Raw genomic sequence first — 25,934 nt, 5'->3', positions numbered from 1 at the left:
CTTTCTTAAAATCAATACACAAGTACATATTTTTAAACCTGCATATTTAGCTAAATGAAATCCAGGTTAGCAGGCAATATTAACAAGGTGAAATTGTGTAATTTTGCGTTCATTGCACGCAGTCAGGGTATATTTTGTTTTCGAGATGATAGTTTCCACATTCGACCATATTAATGACCTAAGGCTCGTGTTTCTGTGTGTTATTATGTTATAATTAAGTCTATGATTTGATAGAGAAGTCTGACTGAGTGATGGTAGGCAGCAGCATGCTCGTAAGCATTCATTCAAAATAGCACTTTCGTGCAGTTTGCCAGCAGCCCTTTGAAATGCATTGCGCTGTTTATGACTTCAAGCCTATCAACTCCCGAGATTAGGCTGGTGTAACCCATGTGAAATGGCTAGCTAGTTAGCCGGGTGCGCGCTAATAGCGTTTCAAACGTCACTCGCTCTGAGACTTGGAGTACTTTTTTCCCTTCCTCTGCATGGGTAACGCTGCTTCGAGGGTGGCTGTCGTCGATGTGTTCCTGGTTTGAGCCCAGGTAGGAGCGAGGAGAGGGACGGAACCTAAATAGTCAAAGGTATATGAAATACAAATCGTATAGAGCGAAATAGTCCTATAATTCCTATAATAACCTCAACCTAAAACTTCTTGCCTGGTAATATTGAAGACTCATGTTAAAAGGAACCACCAGCTTTCATATGTTCTCATGTTCTGAGCAAGGAACTTAAACGTTAGCTTTTTTACATGGCACATATTGCACTTTTACTTTCTTCTCCAACACTTTGTTTTTGCATTATTTAAATCAAATTGAACATGTTTCATTATTTATTTGAGGCTAAATTGATTTTATTGATGTATTATATTAAGTTAAAATAAGTGTTCATGCAGTATTGTTGTAATTGTCATTATTACAAATAAATCAATAAAAAACTCGGCCGATTAATCGGCATCGGTCTTTTTTGGCCCTCCAATAATCGGTATCGGTATCGGCGTTGAAAAAGCATAATCGGTCGACCTCTACTAATAACATCTCTCTCTCTCTCTCTCTCTCTCTCTCTCTCTCTCTCTCTCTCTCTCTCGCTCTCTCTCACTCTCTCTCTCTCTCTCTCTCTCTCTCTCTCAGGTATCTACAGGACAACAGAATCAGTGTTCTCCCCAGAGGGGTCTTCTGCTCCAGACCCCTGTCCTCTATACTGTATGTCACCTAGAGGAGGAGAGGGGGATGATGGGAGGAGAGAGGGGGAGGAAGGGGGGAAGGACTGAAAGGAGGAGGAGGGAGGAGAGGAAAATCAGTGTGGTTTAGTCTGTATTTAAGTAGGCAGAACCCGCAGGAGAGGTCTGGCTGTGCTGAGAGGAACACACACCAATCACAGAACCATTAAGCACAATTCTAGCTGGCTTCTCCCCCTGCTCTGTCGGCTCTACTTCCAGATCTCTCTCTCTCCTTCTCTCCCTCCCTCCATCCATCTTTCTCTCTCCTTCTCTCCCTCCATCCATCTCTCTCTCTCTCCTTCTCTCCCTCCCTCCATCCATCTCTCTCTCTCCTTCTCTCCCTCCATCCATCTCTCTCTCTCTCCTTCTCTCCCTCCCTCCATCCATCTCTCTCTCTCTCTTTAAACCAGTCTCAACCATCCTCTCACCCCACCAAATGCCTCCACCCTCTCCTTCACAGCTTTCTTCTTGCCATCCAACCCCTCCTTCTCTCTGCCACCCCTTCCCCTTTCATTTCCACTCCTTTCTCGTCCCCCTTTCCTTTCCTCCTACCAGTCTGTTCCAGTGTTTTCCATCAGCACTGTCCAAACCACCACACAGCCAGACATTATGGTGGCGGGAGGTTTAACTAGGGGAAGAGAGGCCATTATGGAGGTGGGAGGTTTAACTAGGGGAAGAGGGGCCATTATGGAGGTGAGAGGTTTAACTAGGGGAAGAGGGGCCATTATGGAGGTGGGAGGTTTAACTAGGGGAAGAGGGGCCATTATGGAGGGTGGGAGGTTTAACTAGGGGAAGAGGGGCCATTATGGAGGGTGGGAGGTTTAACTAGGGGAAGAGGGGCCATTATGGAGGTGGGAGGTTTAACTAGGGGAAGAGGGGCCATTATGGAGGTACGAGGTTTAACTACGGGAAGAGGGGCCATTATGGAGGGTGGGAGGTTTAACTAGGGGAAGAGGGGCCATTATGGAGGGTGGGAGGTTTAACTAGGGGAAGAGGGGCCATTATGGAGGGTGGGAGGTTTAACTAGGGGAAGAGGGGGCATTATGGAGGTGGGAGGTTTAACTAGGGGAAGAGGGGCCATTATGGAGGTGGGAGGTTTAACTAGGGGAAGAGGGGCCATTATGGAGGTGGGAGGTTTAACAAGGGGAAGAGGGCCCATAATGGAGGTGGGAGGTTAAACAAGGGGAAGAGGGGCCATTATGGAGGGTGGGAGGTTTAACTAGGGGAAGAGGGGCCATTATGGAGGTGGGAGGTTTAACTAGGGGAAGAGGGGCCATTATGGAGGTGGGAGGTTTAACTACGGGAAGAGGGGCCGTTATGGAGGTGGGAGGTTTAACCACGGGAAGAGGGGCCATTATGGAGGTGGGAGATTTAACTAGGGGAAGAGGGGCCATTATGGAGGTGGGAGGTTTAACTAGGGGAAGAGGGGCCATTATGGAGGTGGGAGGTTTAACTAGGGGAAGAGGGGCCATTATGGAGGTGGGAGGTTTAACTAGGGGAAGAGGGGCCATTATGGAGGTGGGAGGTTTAACTAGGGGAAGAGGGGCCATTATGGAGGTGGGATGGTTTAACTAGGGGAAGAGGGGCCATTATGGAGGTGGGAGGTTTAACTAGGGGAAGAGGGGCCATTATGGAGGTGGGAGGTTTAACTACGGGAAGAGGGGCCATTATGGAGGTGGGAGGTTTAACTACGGGAAGAGGGGCTATTTCATTTACATTTAATTGTACCTTTATTTTAGCAGGCAGGTCAATTACAAACAAGGGTAGAATGTAAAGTGTGGAGATAAGAGAGGGCGTGGAGGTTAGAGAGGGCGTGGAGGTTAGAGAGGGCGTGGAGGTTAGAGAGGGCGGAGGTTGTCATGGTGATATGTGTCTGTCATCCTCTGTCTCGTTCTTTCTCTTTTTCAGAGATTTGAGTAACAACCAGATCACCACCATAGAAGAAGAAATATGTGATAATTTATTTAATTTAACAGAAATGTAAGTAAGAGCACTCTGCTCTCTCTCTTTCTTTCTTAACTCAATTCAAGGGGTTTTATTACCATAGGAAACATATGTTAACATTGCCAAAGCAAGTGAAGTAGATCATTTACAAAAGTGAAATAAACAATAAAAATTAACAGTAAACATTACACTCACAGAAGTTTCAAAATAATAAAGACATTTCGAATGTATGTACTGTAATTTCCGGACTGTTAAGCGCACCTGAATATAAGCTGCAGCCACTGAATTTAATTTTTTTTTTTTTTTTGAACATAAATAAGCCGCACATGTCTATAAGCCGCAGGTGCCTACCGGTACATTGAAACAAATGAACTTCACACAGGCTTTAACGAAACACGGCTTGTAACAAAAATAAACAGGCTTTAACGAAACACGGCTTGTAACAAAAATAAACAGGCTTTAACGAAACACGGCTTGTAACAAAAAATAAAAAATGAGCAGTAAGCTTTAGTTGTCTTTTTGCACTGAGTCAATTCCTCACGCTGCTGTTTCCAACTTCTTATCATCGACTCATTAAGACCAAGCTCCCGTGCAGCAGCTCTATTTCCTTTTCCAACAGCCAGATCAATCGCCTTCAACTTGAAAGCTGCATCATATGCATTTCTCCGTGTCTTTGCCATGATGAGGGTGACAAAATGACTACCGTAATCAGAATGATGGGAAGTTTGAAAGCGCTCGATTTAATCTAAACAGTAAACAAAAAAGTTGTTTGACCTTAACCCGTTCGGCAATTTCATTGGTCTAATGAAAGCTTCATGCCGCCAAAAAACCGAGCACGTCACAGAATGTGTTTTTTTGGAGAAAAAAAATGTTCAAGCGGGAAAAATCCATGTATTAGCCGGGTCATTGTTTAAGCCGTGAGGTTCAAAGCTGGGAAAAAAGTTGCGGCTTATAGTCCGGAATTTATGGTATATATACAGTGTTGTAATGATGTACAAATGGTTAAATTACAAAAGGGAAAATAAATAAACATAAATATGGGTTGTATTTATAATGGTGTTTGTTCTTCACTGGTTGACCTTTTCTTGTGGCAACAGGTCACAAATCTTCTCTTTCTCTCTGACTTTCTGTCTTTCTCTCTTTGTCTTCTCTCTTTCTCGTTCTCTCTCTTTATCTCTTTCTTTCTCTCTCTTTCTCTTTTTCTCTTTCTCTCTTTCTGGTTAGGTAAGTGTGTGATTATTAAAGATGTTCATCTCAGTCCAGATGTCCTGATGTCCTACTGTTATATGGTATATGTCTCTATATGGTATGTACTTCATTAGAAACTGGCTGGTTGGAGCCCTGAATGCTGACTGACTGACAGCGGTGGTATATCAGACTGTGAGAACAGCACTTAGTCGGTGTATATTGGCCATATACCACACCCCCTTCGGGCTGTATTGCTTCAATGTAAATAGACTGTACCCACCCATAAAGCCAACTGAAACAGAGACTAAAATAGACAGAGAGAGAATGTGTTGGTATGATCTCTCTGTTATTTCTCTGTTTACATCTCCAACTGAAACAGAGACTAAAATAGACAGAGAGAGAATGTGTTGGTATGATCTCTCTGTTATTTCTCTGTTTACATCTCCAACTGAAACAGAGACTAAAATAGACAGAGAGAGAATGTGTTGGTATGATCTCTCTGTTATTTCTCTGTTTACATCTCCAACTGAAACAGAGACTAAAATAGACAGAGAGAGAATGTGTTGGTATGATCTCTCTGTTATTTCTCTGTTTACATCTCCAACTGAAACAGAGACTAAAATAGACAGAGAGAGAATGTGTTGGTATGATCTCTCTGTTATTTCTCTGATGTTTAGATTTCCACTATGAACTCACTCTCACACCCACACAAAGAACACTACTGTTAATTATACCCCACTCCTTCCTCTCTTCTCTCCCTTGTCTCTCACTCCCTCTTCTTCCTCTCTCTTAACCTCTATGGGCCAGTGGAATCCCGTGGTGCGATATTCAAATACCTTAGAAATGCTATTACTTCAATTTCTCAAACATATGACTATTTTACACCATTTTAAAGACAAGACTCTCGTTAATCTAACCACACTGTCCGATTTCAAAAAGGCTTTACAACGAAAGAAAAACATTAGATTATGTCAGCAGAGTACCCAGCCAGAAATAATCAGACACCCATTTTTCAAGCTAGCATATAATGTCACAAAAACCAAAACCACAGCTAAATGCAGCACTAACCTCTGATGATCTTCATCAGATGACACTCCTAGGACATTATGTTATACAATACATGCATGTTTTGTTCAATCAAGTTCATATTTATATCAAAAACCAGCTTTTTACATTAACATGTGACTAGCATGTGACTAGCATTCCCACCGAACACTTCCGGTGAATTTACTAAATTACTCACGATAAACGTTCACAAAAACATAACAATTATTTTAAGAATTATAGATACAGAACTCATTTATGCAATCGCTATGTCCGATTTTAAAATAGCTTTTCGGTGAAAGCACATTTTGCAATATTCTGAGTAGATAGCCCGGCCATCACAGGCTAGCTATTTTGACACCCACCAAGTGTGGTACTCACCAAACTCAGATTTACTATAAGAAAAATTGGATTACCTTTGCTGTTCTTCGTCAGAATGCACTCCCATGACTTCTACTTCAATAACAAATGTTGGTTTGGTTCCAAATAATCCATAGTTATATCCAAGTAGCGGCGTTTTGTTCGTGCGTTCAAGACACTATCCGAAGGGTAAAGAAGGGTGACGCGCCCGGTGCGTTTCGTGACAAAAAAAAAATCAAAATATTCCATTACCGTACTTCGAAGCATGTCAAACGCTGTTTAAAATCAATTTTTATGCCATTTTTTTTTCTCGTAAAAAAGCGATAATATTCCGACCAGGAGTCGTTGTTTTCGTTCAAAGAGAGAGAAAGTAAACATGGTGGAGTCTCGTGCACGAGCGCCCCAGTCTCATTGTTCTCAGATCGACCACTATCCAAATGCGCTACTGTTTTTCAGCCATGGCCTGCAAAGTCATCATTCAAAGTTCTGGCGCCTTCTGAGAGCCTATGGGAGCGTTAGAAAATGTCACGTTATACCAGAGATCCCCTGTTTTGGATAGAGATGATCAAGAAGGCCAAGAAATAGTCAGAGAGAGCGCTTCCTGTTTGGAATCTTGTCAGGTTTTGGCCTGCCAAATGAGTTCTGTTATACTCACAGACACCATTCAAACAGTTTTCTATCCAAATCAAACAATTATATGCATATTCTAGTTACTGGGCAGGAGTAGTAACCAGATTAAATTGGGTACGTTTTTTATCCGGCCGTGCAAATACTGCCCCCATCCCCAACAGGTTTAACTGTGTGTACCCAACCCTGTCCAACTCTCTCTCTCTCTCCCTCCCTCCCCCCTCCTCCCTCTCTTCTCTCCTCCCATCCCTCTCTTCCCTTTCTCCTCCCTACTCTCTCTCCCCTCCATCCACCTCTCTCCTCCCATCCCTTTCCTCCCTTTCTCCTCCCTTCCTCTCTCTTTCCCTCCCTCCCTCCCTCTCTCCTCTCTTCTCACATCCCTCTCCTCCTTTTCTTCCTCCCTCTCTCTTTCCCTCCCTCTCTTTTCTCCTCCCATCCCTCTCCTCCCTTTCTCCTCCCTTCCTCTCTCTTTCCCTCTCCCTCTCCTCCCTCTCCTCTTTCCTCCCATCCATCTACTCCCTTCCTCTCTCTTTCCCTCCCTCTCTTCTCTCCTCCCATTCCTCCTCTCCCTTTCTCCTCCCTTCCTCTCTTTCCCTCCCTCCCTCTCTCCTCCCTCTCTTCTCTCCTCCCATCCATCTCCTCCCTTTCTTCCTCCCTCTCTCTTTCCCTCCCTCTCTTCTCTCCTCCCATCCCTCTCCTGCCTTTCTCCTCCCTTCCTCTCTCTTTCCCTATTTCTCTCCTCCCTCCCCCTCTCCTCCCTCTCTTCTCTCCTCCCTTTCTCCTTCCTCCCTCTCTCTTTCCCTCCCTCCCCCTCCACAGTGACTTAAGCAGCAACCCGTTTGTGTGTGACTGTAAGTTATTTCGTCTGGTGAGCTGGCTTCAGGAGAGGGGAGTGCATGTACGTCACCCAGAGAACATGCTCTGTGTCCAACCGCCCGACCTGAGACACCAACCACTTCTCAACGTGTCACTGCTCACCTGCGGTAAGACACACAGGGAAACACACACACACACACACACATAGCAGTAGTTGTTGAGTTGATTGATCTGTGAACTGTACTGTGTGTCTGGAGGACAGTATACACAGTTGTTGTAATTCATTCATTTCTAGATGTATTGCTTGGTTGATTGATTAATGTCTTGATTAACCAGGTCTGAACTATGCAGCCTGTCTGGAGGACAGTGACCACAGCGGAGGAGGCAGTGAGCTGGTCATCTTCTCTTCGTCCACGCCGGGTAACTTCTCCCGGGAGGAGTGTAACTCTGTGTGTTACGGGGCCTCCCAGCGCTACGGGGGCCTGGGGGCCCGGAGGGAGTGTCTCTGCAGCACCAACTATGAACCCAACCGCATCAGTGAAGCTCAGTGCTCTGCTGCCTGCACCAAGCCTCACGTCATGAAGGTGGACAGAGACTGGCTAACGACTTCCTCATAACTTTTTCTTTGTTGTAACTTCCTGGTTACTTCTTTGTTTTTGTTATAACTTCCTGATTACTTCCTTGTTTTTGTTATAACTTCCTGATTACTTCCTTGTTTTTGTTAATACTTCCTGATGACTTTGTTATTGAAAACGATTTACATTAGTACATATACAGTGTCTTCAGAAAGTATTCACACTCCTTGAGGTTTTCCACATGGTACAGCCTGAATTTAAAATGGATTACATTGCGATTTTATGTCACTGGCCTACCCACAATACCCCATAATGTCAAAGTGGAATTATGTTTTTAGACATTTTTACTAGTTAATTAAAAATGCAAAGCTGAAATGTCTTGAGTCAGTAAGTATTCAACCACTTTGCTATGACAAGCCAAAATACGTTCAGTAGTAAAAATATGCTTAACAAGTCGCATAATAAGTTGCATGAACTCACTCTGTGTGCAATAATAGTGTTTGACATGATTTTTGAATGACTACCTCACCTCTGTACCCCACACATACAATTATCTGTAAGATCCCTCAGTCAAGCAGTGAATTTCAAAAACAGATTCAACCACAAAGACCTGGGAGGTTTTCCAATGGCTCATAAAGAAGGCCACCTATTGGTAGATGTGTATATAAATAAATAAAAATACATTGAATGTACCTTTTGAGTATGGTAAAGTTATTAGTTACACTTTGGATGGTGTATCTATACACCCAGTCACTATAAAGATACAGGCGTCCTTCCTAACTCAGTTGCCGGAGAGGAAGGAAACCACTCAGGGATTTCGCAGTGAGGCCAATGGTGACTTTAAAACACTTACAGAGTTTACTAGCTGTGATAGGAGAAAACTGAGGACGGATCAATAACATAGTTACTCCACAATACTATCCTAAATGACAGTGAAAAGGTCTGTTACATTTAAAAAATATATAAAACATGCATCCTGTTTGCAATACGGCACTAAAGTAAAATTTCAAAAAAACGTGGCAAATAAATTAACTTTGTCCGGAATACAAAGCGTTATGTTTGGGGGAAATCCAACACAACATATCACTGAGTACCACTCTTCATATACTGTATATAAAACCTTTTTAAGTTTGACTTTTTTGGGTGGCTGCATCATGTTATGGGTATGCTTGTCATCAGCAAAGACTAGGGAGTTTTTTTAGGATAAAAGAAATGGAATAGAGCTAAGCACTGGCAAACTCCTAGAGGTTCAGTCTGCTTTACACCAGACACTGGGAGATTAATTCACCTTTCAGCAGGATAATGCCCTAAAACACAAGGCCAAATATACACTGGAGTTGCTTACCAAGATGACATTGAATGTTTCTGAGTGGCCTAGTTACAGGTTTTGTCATCAATCGGCTTGAAAATCTATGGCAAGACTTGAAAATGTCTGTCTAGCAATGATCAACAACCAACTTGACAGAACAAATATTGTACAATCCAGGTGTGCAAAGCTCTTAGAGATTTTCCCAGGAAGACTCACAGCTGTAATCGCTACCAAAGGTGTTTCTACAAAGTATTGACTCAGGGCTGTGAATACTTATGTAAATGATATATTAATGTATTTCATTTTCAATAAACTTGCAAAATGATGTAAAAGCATGTATTCACTTTGTCATTATGGGGTATTGTGTGTAGCTGGGTGAGAGAAAAAATCAATTTAATCCATTTTAAAGGCTGTAACACAACAAAATGTGGAATAAGTCAAGGGGTATGAATACTTTCTGAAAGCAGTGTACACAGTAACATACAGTACAGATGTAGCAGCTCTGTATTGTGATTTACAAAGTACTTAACTGTGATACTAACTGTAGCTGTCTTCTGATTGGTTAAAGTAGTGTGGTGGGACTAACTCCAACTTTGTTCTGATTTGGTTAAAGGAATGTGGTTGGACGTTGGCCCATGACGTCTTTGCGGTGGACTTCGCTGCGTCTCTCCCTCGTTTCCCTCCCGTCAGCGTCCACTCCTCCGCTCATCTGTCCATCCTCTCTTCGGTGACCCCTGTCACTCTCTCCTGGGACTTCGGTGACCTTTCACCCCGGGTCAACGCTACGGAAACGGTCGACATGACAACGCGTCATAAATACGCTGTCCCTGGGCGCTACCCTGTCAGTGTCACCGCCTGGGCCGGACCCAAGGAGGTAACCCTTTATCATTTAGTTCTATCATTCTATAGGTAATTCTATCGTTCTATCATTCTAGAGGTAATTCTATCATTCTATCGTTCTAGAGGTAATTCTATCGTTCCATCGTTCTAGAGGTAATTCTATCATTCTAGAGGTAATTCTATCGTTCTAGAGGTAATTCTATCGTTCCATCGTTCTAGAGGTAATTCTATCGTTCTAGAGGTAATTCTATCGTTTTATCATTCTAGAGGTAATTCTATCATTCTATCGTTCTAGAGGTAATTCTATCGTTCTAGAGGTAATTCTATCGTTCTATCATTCTAGAGGTAATTCTATCGTTCTATAGGTAATTATATTGTTCTATCATTCTAGAGGTAATTCTATCGTTCTATCGTTCTAGAGGTAATTCTATAATTCTAGAGGTAATTCTAATGTTCTATCATTCTAGAGGTAATTCTATCATTCTAGAGGTAATTCTATCATTCTAGAGGTAAATCTATTGTTCTATCATTCTAGAGGTAATTCTATCATTCTAGATGTAATTCTATCATTCTATCATTCTAGAGGTAATTCTATCATTCTAGAGGTAATTCTATCATTCTAGATGTAATTCTATCATTCTATCATTCTAGAGGTAATTCTATCATTCTAGAGGTAATTCTATGATTCTAGAGGTAATTCTATCATTCTATCATTCTAGAGGTAATTCCAGTATGGACAAGGAAAAAAAATGTATGAAATGAAATGTATGTATTCACTACTGTAAGTCACTCTGGATAAGAGCGTCTGCTAAATGACTAAAATGTAAATGTAAATGTAATTCTATCATTCTAGAGGTAATTCTATCATTCTAGAGGTAATTCTATCATTTTATCATTCTAGAGGTAATTCTATCATTCTAGAGGTAATTCTATCATTCTAGAGGTAATTCTATCATTCTATCATTCTAGAGGCAATTCTATCATTCTATCATTTATCATTCTAGAGGTAATTCTATCGTTCTATCATTCTAGAGGTAATTCTATCATTCTAGAGGTAATTCTATCATTCTATCATTCTAGAGGTAATTCTATCATTCTATCATTCTAGAGGTAATTCTATCATTCTAGAGGTAATTCTATCGTTCTAGAGGTAATTCATCCATTCTAGAGGTAATTCTATCATTCTCTCATTCTAGAGCTAATTCTATCGTTCTATCATTCTAGAGGTAATTCTATCATTCTAGAGGTAATTCTATCATTCTATCATTCTAGAGGTAATTCTATCATTCTAGAGGTAATTCTATCATTCTAGAGGTAATTCTATCGTTCTTACCTTGGATGTTAAAGAGCTGAAAACCTTTTTAGTCTTGTACACTGTAAGTTACAGTACACACAATACACAGAACCCATGCTTGGATGTGTGTGAATGTACCAGAATATGTGTGTGTCCAGGTGTGTGTACGCAGGGAGGTGAGAGTGACTCTGCCCCCTCGGTTGGAGCTGCACTGCCCACCGCTGACCGTAGCCAATCAGAGCCTGGGGGTAAGACTGGTCAGCTGGGGGGGCGAGGGCGTGGCGGTGGATTGGAGGATCACTAAGGACGGACAGGAGGCCGCCAGAGGTCAGAACACACACACACACACACACACACACACACACACACACACACACACACACACACACACACACACACACACACACAGTCTCGTCCTCCTCTGTGAGTGCCTGTGAAGTTTTCTCTCTTTCATATTCTGTTCTCTCTGTTTCTCTTCAACTCTGGTGTGTCCATCAATGGCTCTGAGAAAGAGAGGCTGGCCACACTACAAACCAGAAAATAAAGTAAAGGAGAGAGAAGAGGAAGACGGAGGTAGAGAGAGAGGCTGGCCACACTACAAACCAGAGAATAAAGTAAAGGAGAGAGAAGAGGAAGACGGAGGTAGAGAGAGAGGCTGGCCACACTACAAACCAGAGAATAAAGTAAAGGAGAGAGAAGAGGAAGACGGAGGTAGAGAGAGAGGCTGGCCACACTACAAACCAGAGAATAAAGTAAAGGAGAGAGAAGAGGAAGACGGAGGTAGAGAGAGAGGCTGGCCACACTACAAACCAGAGAATATAGTAAAGGAGAGAGAAGAGGAAGACGGAGGTAGAGAGAGAGGCTGGCCACACTACAAACCAGAGAATAAAGTAAAGGAGAGAGAAGAGGAAGACGGAGGTAGAGAGAGAGGCTGGCCACACTACAAACCAGAGAATAAAGTAAAGGAGAGAGAAGAGGAAGACGGAGGTAGAGAGAGAGGCTGGCCACACTACAAACCAGAGAATAAAGTAAAGGAGAGAGAAGAGGAAGACGGAGGTAGAGAGAGAGGCTGGCCACACTACAAACCAGAGAATAAAGTAAAGGAGAGAGAAGAGGAAGACGGAGGTAGAGAGAAAGCATCTGGCGTTAGAGGACAGGGTGGGGATGAAAAACAGAGATGTTACTTTAGTCTGGAATAGTGGCTAGTAGTCTTAAAGTAATGCTTTAGTCTGGCTGTCTGGCTGTCATATTAGAACTTTCTCTTCTCTATCTCTCTGTTCTCTCTATCTCTTTCTTCTGTCTATCTCTCTATCTCTCTTCTATATCTCTCTATCTCTCTCTTCTCTCTCTCTCTCTCTCTCCTCTCTCCTCTCTCTCTCTCTCTCTCTCTCTCTCTCTCTTCATCTCTGCCTCATTGATAGTGAGATATGTGTCTTGTTTCTCTCTCAGCCTCTAAAAGCCCAAGTTGAAATTATACTTGTGTCTGTTTGAAAAAGTCAACATTTCATTGGCAAAGCGAAAGTAAACAAAAAAATGGAATGTCAAAAGATACCGTTTACCTTCTCCCTCTCTCTTTTTCTGTCACTCTCGTTCTTTCACCACCTCTGCCCTTCCTTCTTCCTCTTTCTCTCTCCTCTCCTCTTTCTCAATTCATCACATTTTGTTGGTATGACGAGGTATTATCTTATATTGGAAGGAAACGGCACACAGAAACAGCACAGTTGTGGTATTTACAACAAATAACATTGATCTCTCTCCTCTCGTCCCCCACATCCATTCCCCCCCCAGCCACACCATTTTGTCCCAGGGATGCAGTGTTCCATGCAGACTCGTCCCAGTGCTTCCAGTTGGTTCCAGGGGAGTTCAGCTGGTCCGAGGCCAGGCGACAGTGCTCCTCTACAGGGGGAGACCTGGCCGTGGTCCGCACTGACGCCCTACGCAGGCTGCTGGCCTGCAGAGTCACACAGTGAGTAGTGGGAAGAGGAGGGGGTGGGGGGCTGGTGTGTGTGTGTGTGTGTGTGTGTGTGTGTGTGTGTGTGTGTGTGTGTGTGTGTGTGTGTGTGTGTGTGTGTGCTGTCACACATTAAGTTGGCTGGTGTAGCTCTGTTTATGGCTTCCTACAGTGAGACATAGTTACACACACACACACACACACACACACACACACACACACACACACACACACACACACACACACACGTTCAAAAGCTTATTTTTATTGGCCAGTCTCAGATATGGCTTTTTCTTTGCAACTCTGCCTAGAAGGCCAGCATCCCGGAGTCGCCTCTTCACTGTTGACATTGAGACTGGTGTTTTGCGGGTACTATTTAATGAAGCAGTTGAGGACTTGTGAGGCATCTGTTTCTCAAACTAGACCGTCTAATGTACTTGTCCTCTTGCTCAGTTGTGCACCGGGGCCTCCCACTCTTTCTATTCTGGTTAGAGCCAGTTTGCGCTGTTCTGTGAAGGGAGTAGTACACAGTGTTGTACGAGATCTTCAGTTTCTTGTCAATTTCTTGCATGGAATAGCCTTCATTTCTCAGAACAAGAATAGACTGATGAGTTTCAGAAGAAAGTTCTTTGTTTCTGGTCATTTTGAGCTTGTAATCGAACCCACAAATGCTGATGCTCCAGATACTCAACTAGTCTAAAGAAGGCCAGTTTTATTGCTTCTTTAAATCAGCACAACAGTTTTCAGCTGTGCTAAAATAATGCAAAAGGATTTTCTAATGATCAATTATCCTTTTAAAATGATAAACTTGGATTAGCTAACACAACGTGCCATTGGAACACAGGAGTGATGGTTGCTGATAATAGGCCTCTGTACGCCTGTGTAGATATTCCATTAAAAATCAGCCGTTTCCAGCTACAATAGTCATTTACAACATTAACAATGTCTACACTGTATTTCTGATCAATTTGATGTTATTTTAATGGACAGAAAATGTGCTTTTCTTTCAAAAACAAGGACATTTCTAAGTGACCCCAGAGTTTTGAACGGTAGTTTATATACATTCATTCCAAGATGGCGTAGCAGTTCAGACGTCCTTTACCCTCCTCTTGTCGTGTCCCGTGTATATATATATTTACATATTTTTCTTCACATATCTTTTTTAATTTTTTCTTCTAAAACTCAACCTCAAAGCACTCTCCTGCAACCCGCCTCACCAATTTAAAAAAGAAAGTATTATTTACCTCAAATCTGAAATCCACAACAGAAGCTAGCCAGAGGTTAGCCATTTTCACTGGCTAACGTTGGAGTTCAGCTAGCCACGGTTAGCTGTCCTCAGCTATCCATTAGCTCGAAAAGCTATCGCCAGTTTTTGTACAGCGCGACTCAGACCAGAGCATACCAGACCTATTCTCTCTCCTTTCCCCGATTTCTACCGCAGGCTCTGGACATTTACACCTGGATCTTGCAGCTAACTAGCTGCTACCTGAGTGACTATTGGCAACGTCGGTCCCGGAATTAACACACATTATTCCTGAGCTAGCCAGCTGAAGAGTTCCGTCAGCCACTCGGGGGCTTTTCCTGAGCTAGCCAGCTGAAGTGTCTCCTGGGCTACAATCACCTATCCTGACCCGTTTTACTGCCGATGCGGAGCCCCATCGGGCCTTCACGACTGGACCACCGACGTTATCTGCCCGAGGGACTTATCCAACTGGCCCCTCCGTCGCGACGTAACCTGATCGCCCATCTGCGGCCGGCTAATCGTTAGCTGTCTTATCGGCCGCGATCTGAATAGGTCTATCGGACACTTTTCTTGGGCCACTATAACTAACTATTCTGCCAACTTGGACTGGTCCCCCCTTCCACACGGAACCCCACTAACCCACAGACGGAAACGCACGAGGTGGCTAAAAACAGACCTCCCTCCATCTTCCACCAGCTTGCTACCTATGGCCCGGCTAGCTGTCTGAATCTCACTGGACCCTTTGATCACTCGGCTAAGCATGCCTCTCCTTAATGTCAATATGCAATGTCCATTGCTGTTCTGGTTAGTGTTTATTGGCTTATTTCACTGTAGAGCCTCTAGCCCTGCTCATTATACCTTATCCAACCTCTCAGTTCCTCCACCCACACATGCTATGACATCTTCTGGTTTCAATGATGTTTCTAGAGACAATATCTCTCTCATCATCACTAAATGCTTAGGTTTACCTCCTCTGTATTCACATCCCACCATACCTTTGTCTGTACATTATACCTTGAAGCTATTTTAGCGCCCCCAGAAACCTGCTCCTTTTACTCTCTAATCTGGACGTCACAGACGACCAATTCTTATAGCTTTTAGCCGTACCCTCATACTCATTCTTCTCTGCTCCTCTGGGGATGTGGAGGTGAATCCAGGCCCTGCAGGGCCTGGCTCCACTCCTACTCCCCAGGCGCTCTCTTTTGATGACTTCTGTAACCGTAATAGCCTTGGTTTCATGCATGTTAACATTAGAAGCCTCCTCCCTAAGTTTGTTTTATTCACTGCTTTAGCACACTCTGCCAACCCGGATGTCCTTGCTGTGTCTGAATCTTGGCTTAGGAAGTCCACCAAAAACTCTGAAATCTTCATCCCTAACTACAACGTTTTCAGACAAGATAGAACGACCAAAGGGGGCGGTGTTGCAATCTACTGCAGAGATAGCCTGCAGAGTTCTGTCCTGCTTTCCAGGTCTGTACCCAAACAATTTGAACTTCTACTTTTAAAAATCCACCTCTCCAAAAACAAGTCTCTCACCGTCGCCGCCTGCTGTGGTTCCGGAACTCCAATTTGAGCAGCAGCAGCTGAAAAATGAGCTCCTACAAATATTGAAATTTACATGGTTTTTAGAGTGAAGTACATCGGAAAAAAGCAAAAGAAAACTGCAAGACTGAATAGGAGAAAAAACAAGCAACAAACAGAGAAGATAGGCTTTTGAAAAATAACTATTTTTCATAAAATTGTAGTAATCTTAGCTAGCTGAATTGTTTACCAGTTGCTAAGCAGTTGCTAGGGACTCTTTTGGAAGAAGCTAGCTAGCTAACGAAGAACAACAAAGAATATCTAGTTAACAGAAGAAAAGAAAGAGAAAATCAGGACAGAAGAAAAAGGATATCAAAGTGAAACAGTTCTCTAAAGACACAAGAGACAATAATACAAGAAACAACACTTCTGTAGCTTGTCAACTATGTGTCTGTCTATCCCTGGTCTCTCCCCTCTGCACAGGCCATACAAACGCTTCACACCGCGTGGCCGCTGCCACTCTAACCTGGTGGTCCCAGCGCGCACGACCCACGTGGAGTTCCAGGTCTCCGGCAGCCTCTGGAACTGCCGGTCTGCAGCCAACAAGGCTGAGTTCATCTCAGCCTATGCTACCCTCCAGTCCCTAGACTTCCTGGCGCTGACGGAAACATGGATTACCACAGATAACACTGCTACTCCTACTGCTCTCTCTTCGTCTGCCCACGTGTTCTCGCATACCCCTAGAGCATCGAGCCAGCGGGGTGGTGGCACTGGAATCCTCATCGCTCCCAAGTGGACATTCTCTCTTTCTCCCCTGACCCATCTGTCTATCTCCTCATTTGAATTCCATGCTGTCACAGTTACCAGCCCTTTCAAGCTTAACATCCTTATCATTTATCGCCCTCCAGGTTTCCTTGGAGAGTTCATCAATGAGCTTGACGCCTTGATAAGTTCCTTTCCTGAGGATGGCTCACCTCTCACAGTTCTGGGTGACTTTAACCTCCCCACGTCTACCTTTGACTCATTCCTCTCTGCCTCCTTCTTTCCACTCCTCTCCTCTTTTGACCTCACCCTCTCACCTTCCCCCCCTACTCACAAGGCAGGCAATACGCTTGACCTCATCTTTACTAGATGCTGTTCTTCCACTAATCTCATTGCAACTCCCCTCCAAATCTCCGACCACTACATTGTATCCTTTTCCCTCTTGCTCTCATCCAACACTTCTCACTCTGCCCCTACTCGGATGGTATTGCGCCGTCCCAACCTTCGCTCTCTCTCTCCCGCTACTCTCTCCTCTTCCATCCTATCATCTCTTCCCTCTGCTCAAACCTTCTCCAACCTATCTCCTGATTCTGCCTCCTCAACCCTCCTCTCCTCCCTTTCTGCATCCTTTGATTTTCTCTGTCCCCTATCCTCCAGGCCGGCTCGGTCCTCCCCTCCTGCTCCGTGGCTCGACGACTCACTACGAGCTCACAGAACAGGGCTCCGGGCAGCCGAGCGGAAATGGAGGAAAACTCGCCTCCCTGCGGACCTGGCATCCTTTCACTCCCTCCTCTCTACATTCTCCTCTTCTGTCTCTGCTGCTAAAGCCACTTTCTACCACTCTAAATTCCAAGCATCTGCCTCTAACCCTAGGAAGCTCTTTGCTACCTTCTCCTCCCTCCTGAATCCTCCTCCCCCGCCCCCCCTCCTCCCTCTCTGCGGATGACTTCGTCAACCATTTTGAAAAGAAGGTTGACGATATCCGATCCTCGTCAAGTCAAACGACACCGCTGGTCCTGCTCACACTGCCCTACCCTGTGCTTTGACCTCTTTCTCCCCTCTCTCTCCAGATGAAATCTCGCGTCTTGTGACGGCCGGCTGCCCAACAACCTGCCCCCTTGACCCTATCCCCTCCTCTCTTCTCCAGACCATTTCCGGAGACCTTCTCGCCTTCCTCACCTCGCTCATCAACTCATCCTTGACCGCTGGCTACGTCCCTTCCGTCTTCAAGAGAGCGAGAGTTGCACCCCTTCTGAAAAAACCAACACTCGATCCCTCCGATGTCAACAACTACAGACCAGTATCCCTTCTTTCTTTTCTCTCCAAAACTCTTGAACGTGCCGTCCTTGGCCAGCTCTCCTGCTATCTCTCTCAGAATGACCTTCTTGATCCTAATCAGTCAGGTTTCAAGACTGGGCATTCAACTGAGACTGCTCTTCTCTGTGTCACGGAGGCTCTCCGCACTGCTAAAGCTAACTCTCTCTCCTCTGCTCTCATCCTTCTAGACCTATCTGCTGCCTTTGATACTGTGAACCATCAGATCCTCCTCTCCACCCTCTCCGAGTTGGGCATCTCCGGCGCGGCCCACGCTTGGATTGCGTCCTACCTGACAGGTCGCTCCTACCAGGTGGCGTGGCGAGAATCTGTCTCCGCACCATGCGCTCTCACCACTGGTGTCCCCCAGGGCTCTGTTCTAGGCCCTCTCCTATTCTCGCTATACACCAAGTCACTTGGCTCTGTCATATCCTCACATGGTCTCTCCTATCATTGCTATGCAGACGACACACAATTAATCTTCTCCTTTCCCCCTTCTGATAACCAGGCGGCGAATCGCATCTCTGCATGTCTGTCAGACATATCAGTGTGGATGACGGATCACCACCTCAAGCTGAACCTCGGCAAGACGGAGCTGCTCTTCCTCCCGGGGAAGGACTGCCCGTTCCATGATCTCGCCATCACGGTTGACAACTCCCTTGTGTCCTCCTCCCAGAGTGCTAAGAACCTTGGCGTGATCCTGGACAACACCCTGTCGTTCTCCACTAACATCAAGGCGGTGACCCGATCCTGTAGGTTCATGCTCTACAACATTCGCAGAGTACGACCCTGCCTCACACAGGAAGCGGCGCAGGTCCTAATCCAGGCACTTGTCATCTCCCGTCTGGATTACTGCAACTCGCTGTTGGCTGGGCTCCCTGCCTGTGCCATTAAACCCCTACAACTCATCCAGAACGCCGCAGCCCGTCTGGTGTTCAACCTTCCCAAATTCTCTCACGTCACCCCGCTCCTCCGCTCTCTCCACTGGCTTCCAGTTGAAGCTCGCATCCGCTACAAGACCATGGTGATTGCCTACAGAGCTGTGAAGGGAACGGCACCTCCATACCTTCAGGCTCTGATCAGGCCCTACACCCAAACAAGGGCACTGCGTTCATCCACCTCTGGACTGCTGGCCCCCCTACCTCTGAGGAAGCACAGTTCCCGCTCAGCCCAGTCAAAACTGTTCGCTGCTCTGGCACCCCAATGGTGGAACAAGCTCCCTCACGACGCCAGGACAGCGGAGTCAATCACCACCTTCCGGAGACACCTGAAACCCCACCTCTTTAAGGAATACCTAGGATAGGATAAAGTAATCCTTCTACCCCCCCCCCCCTTAAAAGATTTAGATGCACTATTGTAAAGTGGTTGTTCCACTGGAAATCATAAGGTGAATGCACCAATTTGTAAGTCGCTCTGGATAAGAGCGTCTGCTAAATGACTTAAATGTAAATGTAAATGTAAATCTATAGACCCCCCTCGGCCCCTAGCTGTGCTCTGGACACCATATGTGAACTGATTGCCCCCCATCTATCTTCAGAGCTCGTGCTACTAGGTGACCTAAACTGGGACATGCTTAACACCCCAGCCATCCTACAATCCAAGCTTGATGCCCTCAATCTCACACAAATTATTAATGAACCCACCAGGTACAACCCCAAAGCCGCAAACACTGGCACCCTCATAGATATCATCCTAACCAACGTGCCCTCTAAATACACCTCTGCTGTTTTCAACCAAGATCTCAGAGATCACTGCCTCATTGCCTGCACCCGTAATGGGTCAGCGGTCAAACGACCTCCACTCATCACTGTCAAACGCTCCCTGAAACATTTCAACGAGCAAGCCTTTCTAATCGACCTGGCCCTGGTATCCTGGAAGGATATTGAACTCATCCCGTCAGTAGAGGATGCCTGGTTATTTAAAAACCATCTTAAATAAGCATGCCCCATTCAAGAAATTTAGAACCAGGAACAGATATAGCCCTTGGTTCTCCCCAGACCTGACTGCCCTTAACCAACACAAAAACATCCTGTGGGGTTCTGCATTAGCATCGAACTGCCCCCGCGATATGCAACTTTTCAGGGAAGTTAGAAACCAATACACACAGGCAGTTAGAAACGCCAAGGCTAGCTTTTTCAAACAGAATTTGCTTCCTGCAACTCAAACTCTAAAAAGTTCTGGGACATTGTAAAGTCCATGGAGAATAAGAACACCTCCTCCCAACTGCCCACTGCACTGAGGATAGGAAACTCTGTCACCACCGATAAGCCCACTATAATTGAGAATTTCAATAAGCATTTTTCTACGGCTGGCCATGCTTTCCACTTAACTACCCCTACTGCATTCAACAGCACTGCACCCCCCACAGCTACTTGCCCAAGCCTCCCCCATTTCTCCTTCTCCCAAATCCATTCAGCTGATGTTCTGAAAGAGCTGCAAAATCTGGACCCCTATAAATCAGCTGGGCTTGACAATCTGGACCCTTTATTTTTTAAATTATCTGCCGAAATTATTGCAACCCCTATTACTAGCCTGTTCAACCTCTCTTTCGTGTCGTCTGAGATTCCCATAGATTGGAAAGCAGCTGCTGTCATCCCCCTCTTCAAAGGAGGTGACACTCTTGACCCAAATTGCTACAGACCTATATCCATCCTACCCTGCCTTTCTAAGGTCTTCGAAAGCCAAGTCAAAAAACAGATTACCGACCATTTCGAATCCCACCGCACCCTCTCCGCTATGCAATCTGGTTTCAGAGCTGGTCATGGGTGCACCTCAGCCACGCTCAAGGTCCTAAACGACATCGTAACCGCCATCGATAAGAAACAATACTGTGCTGCCGTATTCATTGACCTGGCCAAAGCTTTTGACTCGGTTAATCATCACATCCTCATCGGCAGACTCAGTAGCCTTGGTTTCTCAAACGATTGCGTCGCCTGGTTCACCAACTACTTCTCTGACAGAGTTCAGTGTGTCAAATCGGAGGGCCTGCTGTCCGGACCTCTGGCAGTCTCTATGGGGTACCACAGGGTTCAATTCTTGGGCCAACTCTTTTCTCTGTATACATCAATGATGTCGCTCTTGCTGCTGGTGAATCTCTGATCCACCTCTACGCAGACGACACCATTCTGTATACATCTGGCCCTTCTTTGGACACTGTGTTAACAACCCTCCAGACGAGCTTCAATGCCATTCAACTCTCCTTCCGTGGTCTCCAACTGCTCCTAAACACAAGTAAAACTAAATGCATGCTCTTCAACCGATCGCTGCCTGCACCTGCCCGCCTGTCCAGCATCACTTCTCTGGACGGTTCTGTCTTAGAATTTGTGGACAACTACAAATACCTAGGTGTCTGGTTAGACTGTAAACTCTCCTTCCAGACTCACATCAATCATCTTCAATCCAAAGTTAAATCTAGAATTGGCTTCCTATTTCGCAACAAAGCATCCTTCACTCATGCTGCCAAACATACCCTCGTAAAACTGACCATCCTACCAATCCTCGACTTCGGCAATGTCATTTACAAAATAGCCTCCAATACCCTACTCAACAAGCTGGATGCAGTCTATCACAGTGCCATCCGTCTTGTCACCAAAGCCCCATATACAACCCACCACTGCGACCTGTACGCTCTCGTTGGCTGGACTTCGCTTCATAATCGTCGCCAAACACATTGGCTCCAGGTCATCTACAAGACCCTGCTAGGTAAAGTCCCCCTTATCTCCGCTCACTGGTCACCATAGCAGCACCCACCTGTAGCACGCGCTCCAGCAGGTATATCTCTCTGGTCACCCCTAAAGCCAACTCCTCCTTTGGTCGTCTCTCCTTCCAGTTCTCTGCTGCCAATGACTGGAACGAACTACAAAAATCTCTGAAACTGGAAACACTTATCTCCCTCACTTGCTTTAAGCACCAGCTATCAGAGCAGCTTCCAGATCACTGCACCTGTACATAGCCCATCTATAATTTAGCCCAAACTACTACCTCTTCCCCTACTGTATTTATTTATTTTATTTATTTTGCTCCTTTGCACCATATTATTTATATTTTAACTTTGAACTTTCTTCAAACTACAAATCTACCATTCCACTGTTTTACTTGCTATATTGTATTTACTTTGCCACCATGGCCTTTTTTGCCTTTACCTCCCTTATCTCACATCATTTGCTCACATTGTATATAGTCTTATTTTTTTCTACTGCATCATTGATTGTATGTTGTTTTACTCCATGTGTAACTCTGTGTTTTTGTATGTTGTCGAACTGCTTTGCTTTATCTTGGCCAGGTCGCAATTGTAAATGAGAACTTGTTCTCAACTGGCCTACCTGGTTAAATAAAGGTGAAATAAAAAACATACACACTGCTAGTTGTTAATTTCTTGTTTTGGTTGTTTTTGTTTTTCTCCTCCATCTTGTCTTTCTGTTTAAAGAAACGATCTTGTGCGATTTGTTTCATTAGTCCATTGTTGATATATTCCCAAGATGTTTTTCTTGTCAGCAATCAACTTTTCAAGATATGTAACTTTTAAAAAAGCAGAAATCATCCCCGTATGATCCATTTTGTGTTTTTAAATATATGAAGTATGTAGGATATTGGCCTGTTGGGAACTACAACTCCCTACTACATCACGTAGTTTGTCCTTGACCTGATTTATCTCTAGAGGAACTGCGCATTGAGCACTCAGAAACAATTAGAATTGAACTGACGTGGGTAAATTAGTTGTTTAAAATAAAAAAGGAAAAATAACAGAAATGTCAGTTAATTGCTCAGCGCTAGTAGCAGTTGGGAAGAAATGAGTTGTAATTAGTTGTAACACAGAGGATTGTATCTGACATCAGTGGGTGGTCCTGGCTGTACAGCTACAAGGTGTTACACCGTCAGAGAAATGAAGAAATGAGTTGTAATTAGTTGTAACACAGAGGATTGTATCTGACATCAGTGGGTGGTCCTGGCTGTACAGCTACAAGGTGTTACACCGTCAGAGAAATTAAGAAATGAGTTGTAACACAGAGGATTGTATCTGACATCAGTGGGTGGTCCTGGCTGTACAGCTACAAGGTGTTACACCGTCAGAGAAATGAAGAAATGTATTCAGGGGAAATGTAATATGTTCTAGAACGTGTAAGGTAAGTGTTGGTCTAGCTGGTCCACGTGCAGACTGGCTCTCACACACACACACACACACACACAGGGTTCTCTGTTCTGGTCTCTACCAGTCATATAAACACAGCTGCACCACAACCATAGGAAGAGTCCTCCACAGTTCACTGTGTGTGTGTGTGTGTGTGTGTGTGTGTGTGTGTGTGTGTGTGTGTGTGTGTGTGTGTGTGTGTTTCACTGCTCCACACCCATCATTAATCTGAGGGCTGAGGCTCTGCTCTTAAGAGGTCGGGGGGATATGCTGTTGAAAAGTCTGCAGATGGTTGAACATCTACAGTATAGATGGACTACAGTCTACCTGGTTGAACATCTACAGTATAGATGGACTACAGTCTACCTGGTTGAACATCTACAGTATAGATGGACTACAGACTACCTGGTTGAACATCTACAGTATAGATGGACTACAGTCTACCTGGTTGAACATCTACAGTATAGATGGACTACAGACTACCTGGTTGAACATCTACAGTATAGATGGACTACAGTCTACCTGGTTGAACATCTACAGTATAGATGGACTACAGTCTACCTGGTTGAACATCTACAGTATAGATGGACTACAGTCTACCTGGTTGAACATCTACAGTATAGATGGACTACAGTCTACCTGGTTAAACATCTACAGTATAGATGGACTACATACAGACTACACTCTTCTCTCCTCCTCTCCTCTTCTCTCCTCCTCTCCTCTCCTCTCCTCCTCTCCTTCTCTCCTCCTCTCCTCCTCTCTCCTCCTCTCCTCTCCTCCTCTCCTCCTCTCTCCTCTCCTCTCCTCTCCTCTCCTCTCCTCTCCTCTCCTCTCCTCTCCTCTCCTCTCCTCTCCTCTCCTCTCCTCTCCTCTCCTCTCCTCTCCTCTCCTCTCCTCTCCTCTCCTCTGCATCTTATGTAAGAACCCACTTCTTCATTGTTTTCTTTTTTGGCACAAAGACCTCATTTTCTCTCCCCTCTATTTTCCCCAGTTCTAGTTTTCTCCAGATGTGAGTATTTGGCTGCTGGAGCCCTACAGAGAGACGTTAGAAAAATAACAAGAGAACGGGTGTGTGTGTATCGAGAATTGGAGAAATCGAGACGAAAAGAGAAGAGAGGGGAAGCGGGAGAGACATTTGAAAAATAACAAGAGCAACGGGTGTGAGTGTGTAACGAGTGAAGAGAGTGTATAACAGCGAGTGAAAGAGATACAACCAATTGGAGAGAGAGAGAGAGATAGAGAGAGAGAGAGAGAGAGAGAGAGAGAGATGAACTATGCTCTGTAATAAAGGCCTGTTGTGCTGTTCAAACGTTCAGAGAGCAGAAACAACCATTCCATGTGGAACTCTGCACAGGAGTTAAAGTGGATCAGGAAGCACTGTGCCTGAGTTTTCTCTTCGGCAGTCTGAGTTTTCTCTTCGGCAGTCTGAGTTTTCTCTTCGGCAGTCTGAGTTTTCTCTTCGGCAGTCTGAGTTTTCTCTTCGGCAGTCTGAGTTTTCTCTTCGGCAGTCTGAGTTTTCTCTTCGGCAGCCAGAGTTTTCTCTTCGTGGTGGGAAAAAGGAGCTTTTGAAACTAAATGGTGTCGTGACACAGTTTAGAAGTAAATCCTGTAACACACACACACACACACACACACACACACACACACACACACGCACACACACACACACATGTACACACACACACACATGTACACACACACACACACGTACACATACACACACATGTACACACACACACACGTACACATACACACACGTACACACACACACACACATGTACACACACGCTGTAGACCTTAGTGTGACCCTAGTGTTCTGTTACCACACGTAACTGATGTGTGTGTGTGTGTGTGTGTGTGTGTGTGTGTGTGTGTGTGTGTGTGTGTGTGTGTGTGTGTGTGTGTGTGTGTGTGTGTGTGTGTGTGGTCTCCTTCGCTAACGTGTGTGTGTGTGTTCTTTAAACGTGTGTGTTTTCTATAGTGTGTGTGTCTAAGGTGTGTGTGTTCTCTACCCCCTACAGGGAGCGTGGTGTTTGGTTGGGTCTCAGTGACGTGGACTCTCCAGGCTCGCTGCGCTGGGTGGGCGGCTCGGAGGCGCTGGAGGGCGAGGGCGGAGGGAGAGACCGGGCTACGCTGGTTCGGGGGAAAGTGTGTGTGTCTCTAGACCACACAGCTCTGCCCAGCTCACACCCCTGCAGCACTAAACGGGCCTACGTCTGCCAGTACAGCCCCCAAGGTAGGAGACTAGACACACACACACACAGATGTTAGAGAACACACAGATAGATAGATACACTCTCACACACACACACACACACACACACACACACACACACACACACACACACACACACGCGCGCTTAGCGGGGCCACTCTGCCAGATGTGTATCTGTTTACTCTTCCATTACAGCAGCTGCAGCCCCCCCCACCGCGACTGTCTCTCACATTGTTACATACCCTCTCAACAGGGCCATCAGGTCCTGATGTGACATGTTGTAATCACACGGTATACAAAGAGGAACACACACACCAAGGTTGAGGAACAGTCACATATGTAGGAATAAACCTTTTACACGCTCTTATTTATCAGTTGTACTACTAGATTGGTGTTTTCTTCAGTAGTACTAATAGGATAATGTTTTCTCCAGTAGTACTACTAGAATAGTGTTTTCTTCAGTAGTACTAATAGGATAATGTTTTCTCCAGTAGTACTACTAGAATAGTGTTTTCTCCAGTAGTACTACTAGGATAATGTTTTCTCCAGTAGTACTACTAGAATAGTGTTTTCTCCAGTAGTACTACTAG

At 44.9% G+C, this 25,934-nt stretch overlaps 1 protein-coding gene across 4 annotated transcripts in view; it reads left to right on the top strand.

Annotated features, from left to right (window-relative positions):
- Positions 1 to 25,934, top strand: part of LOC106591398 (polycystin-1) — a 208,500-nt gene that overhangs the window by 41,367 nt on the left and 141,199 nt on the right. For all 4 annotated transcript variants that reach the window (XM_045690822.1, XM_045690823.1, XM_045690824.1 and 1 more), the window contains exons 3-10: positions 1,125 to 1,196; positions 3,122 to 3,193; positions 7,196 to 7,359; positions 7,529 to 7,776; positions 9,690 to 9,950; positions 11,369 to 11,537; positions 12,999 to 13,176; positions 25,151 to 25,365. In XM_045690822.1, the coding sequence (XP_045546778.1) occupies positions 1,125 to 1,196; positions 3,122 to 3,193; positions 7,196 to 7,359; positions 7,529 to 7,776; positions 9,690 to 9,950; positions 11,369 to 11,537; positions 12,999 to 13,176; positions 25,151 to 25,365 (1,379 nt within the window). The remainder of the gene's footprint in view (positions 1 to 1,124; positions 1,197 to 3,121; positions 3,194 to 7,195; positions 7,360 to 7,528; positions 7,777 to 9,689; positions 9,951 to 11,368; positions 11,538 to 12,998; positions 13,177 to 25,150; positions 25,366 to 25,934) is intronic.

This window comes from Salmo salar, chromosome ssa12 (assembly GCF_905237065.1).
Source record: "Salmo salar chromosome ssa12, Ssal_v3.1, whole genome shotgun sequence".
Taxonomy (NCBI): domain Eukaryota; kingdom Metazoa; phylum Chordata; class Actinopteri; order Salmoniformes; family Salmonidae; genus Salmo; species Salmo salar.
Note: the sequence above shows the minus strand (reverse complement) of the source record. Positions and strands in the feature narration are given on the sequence as shown.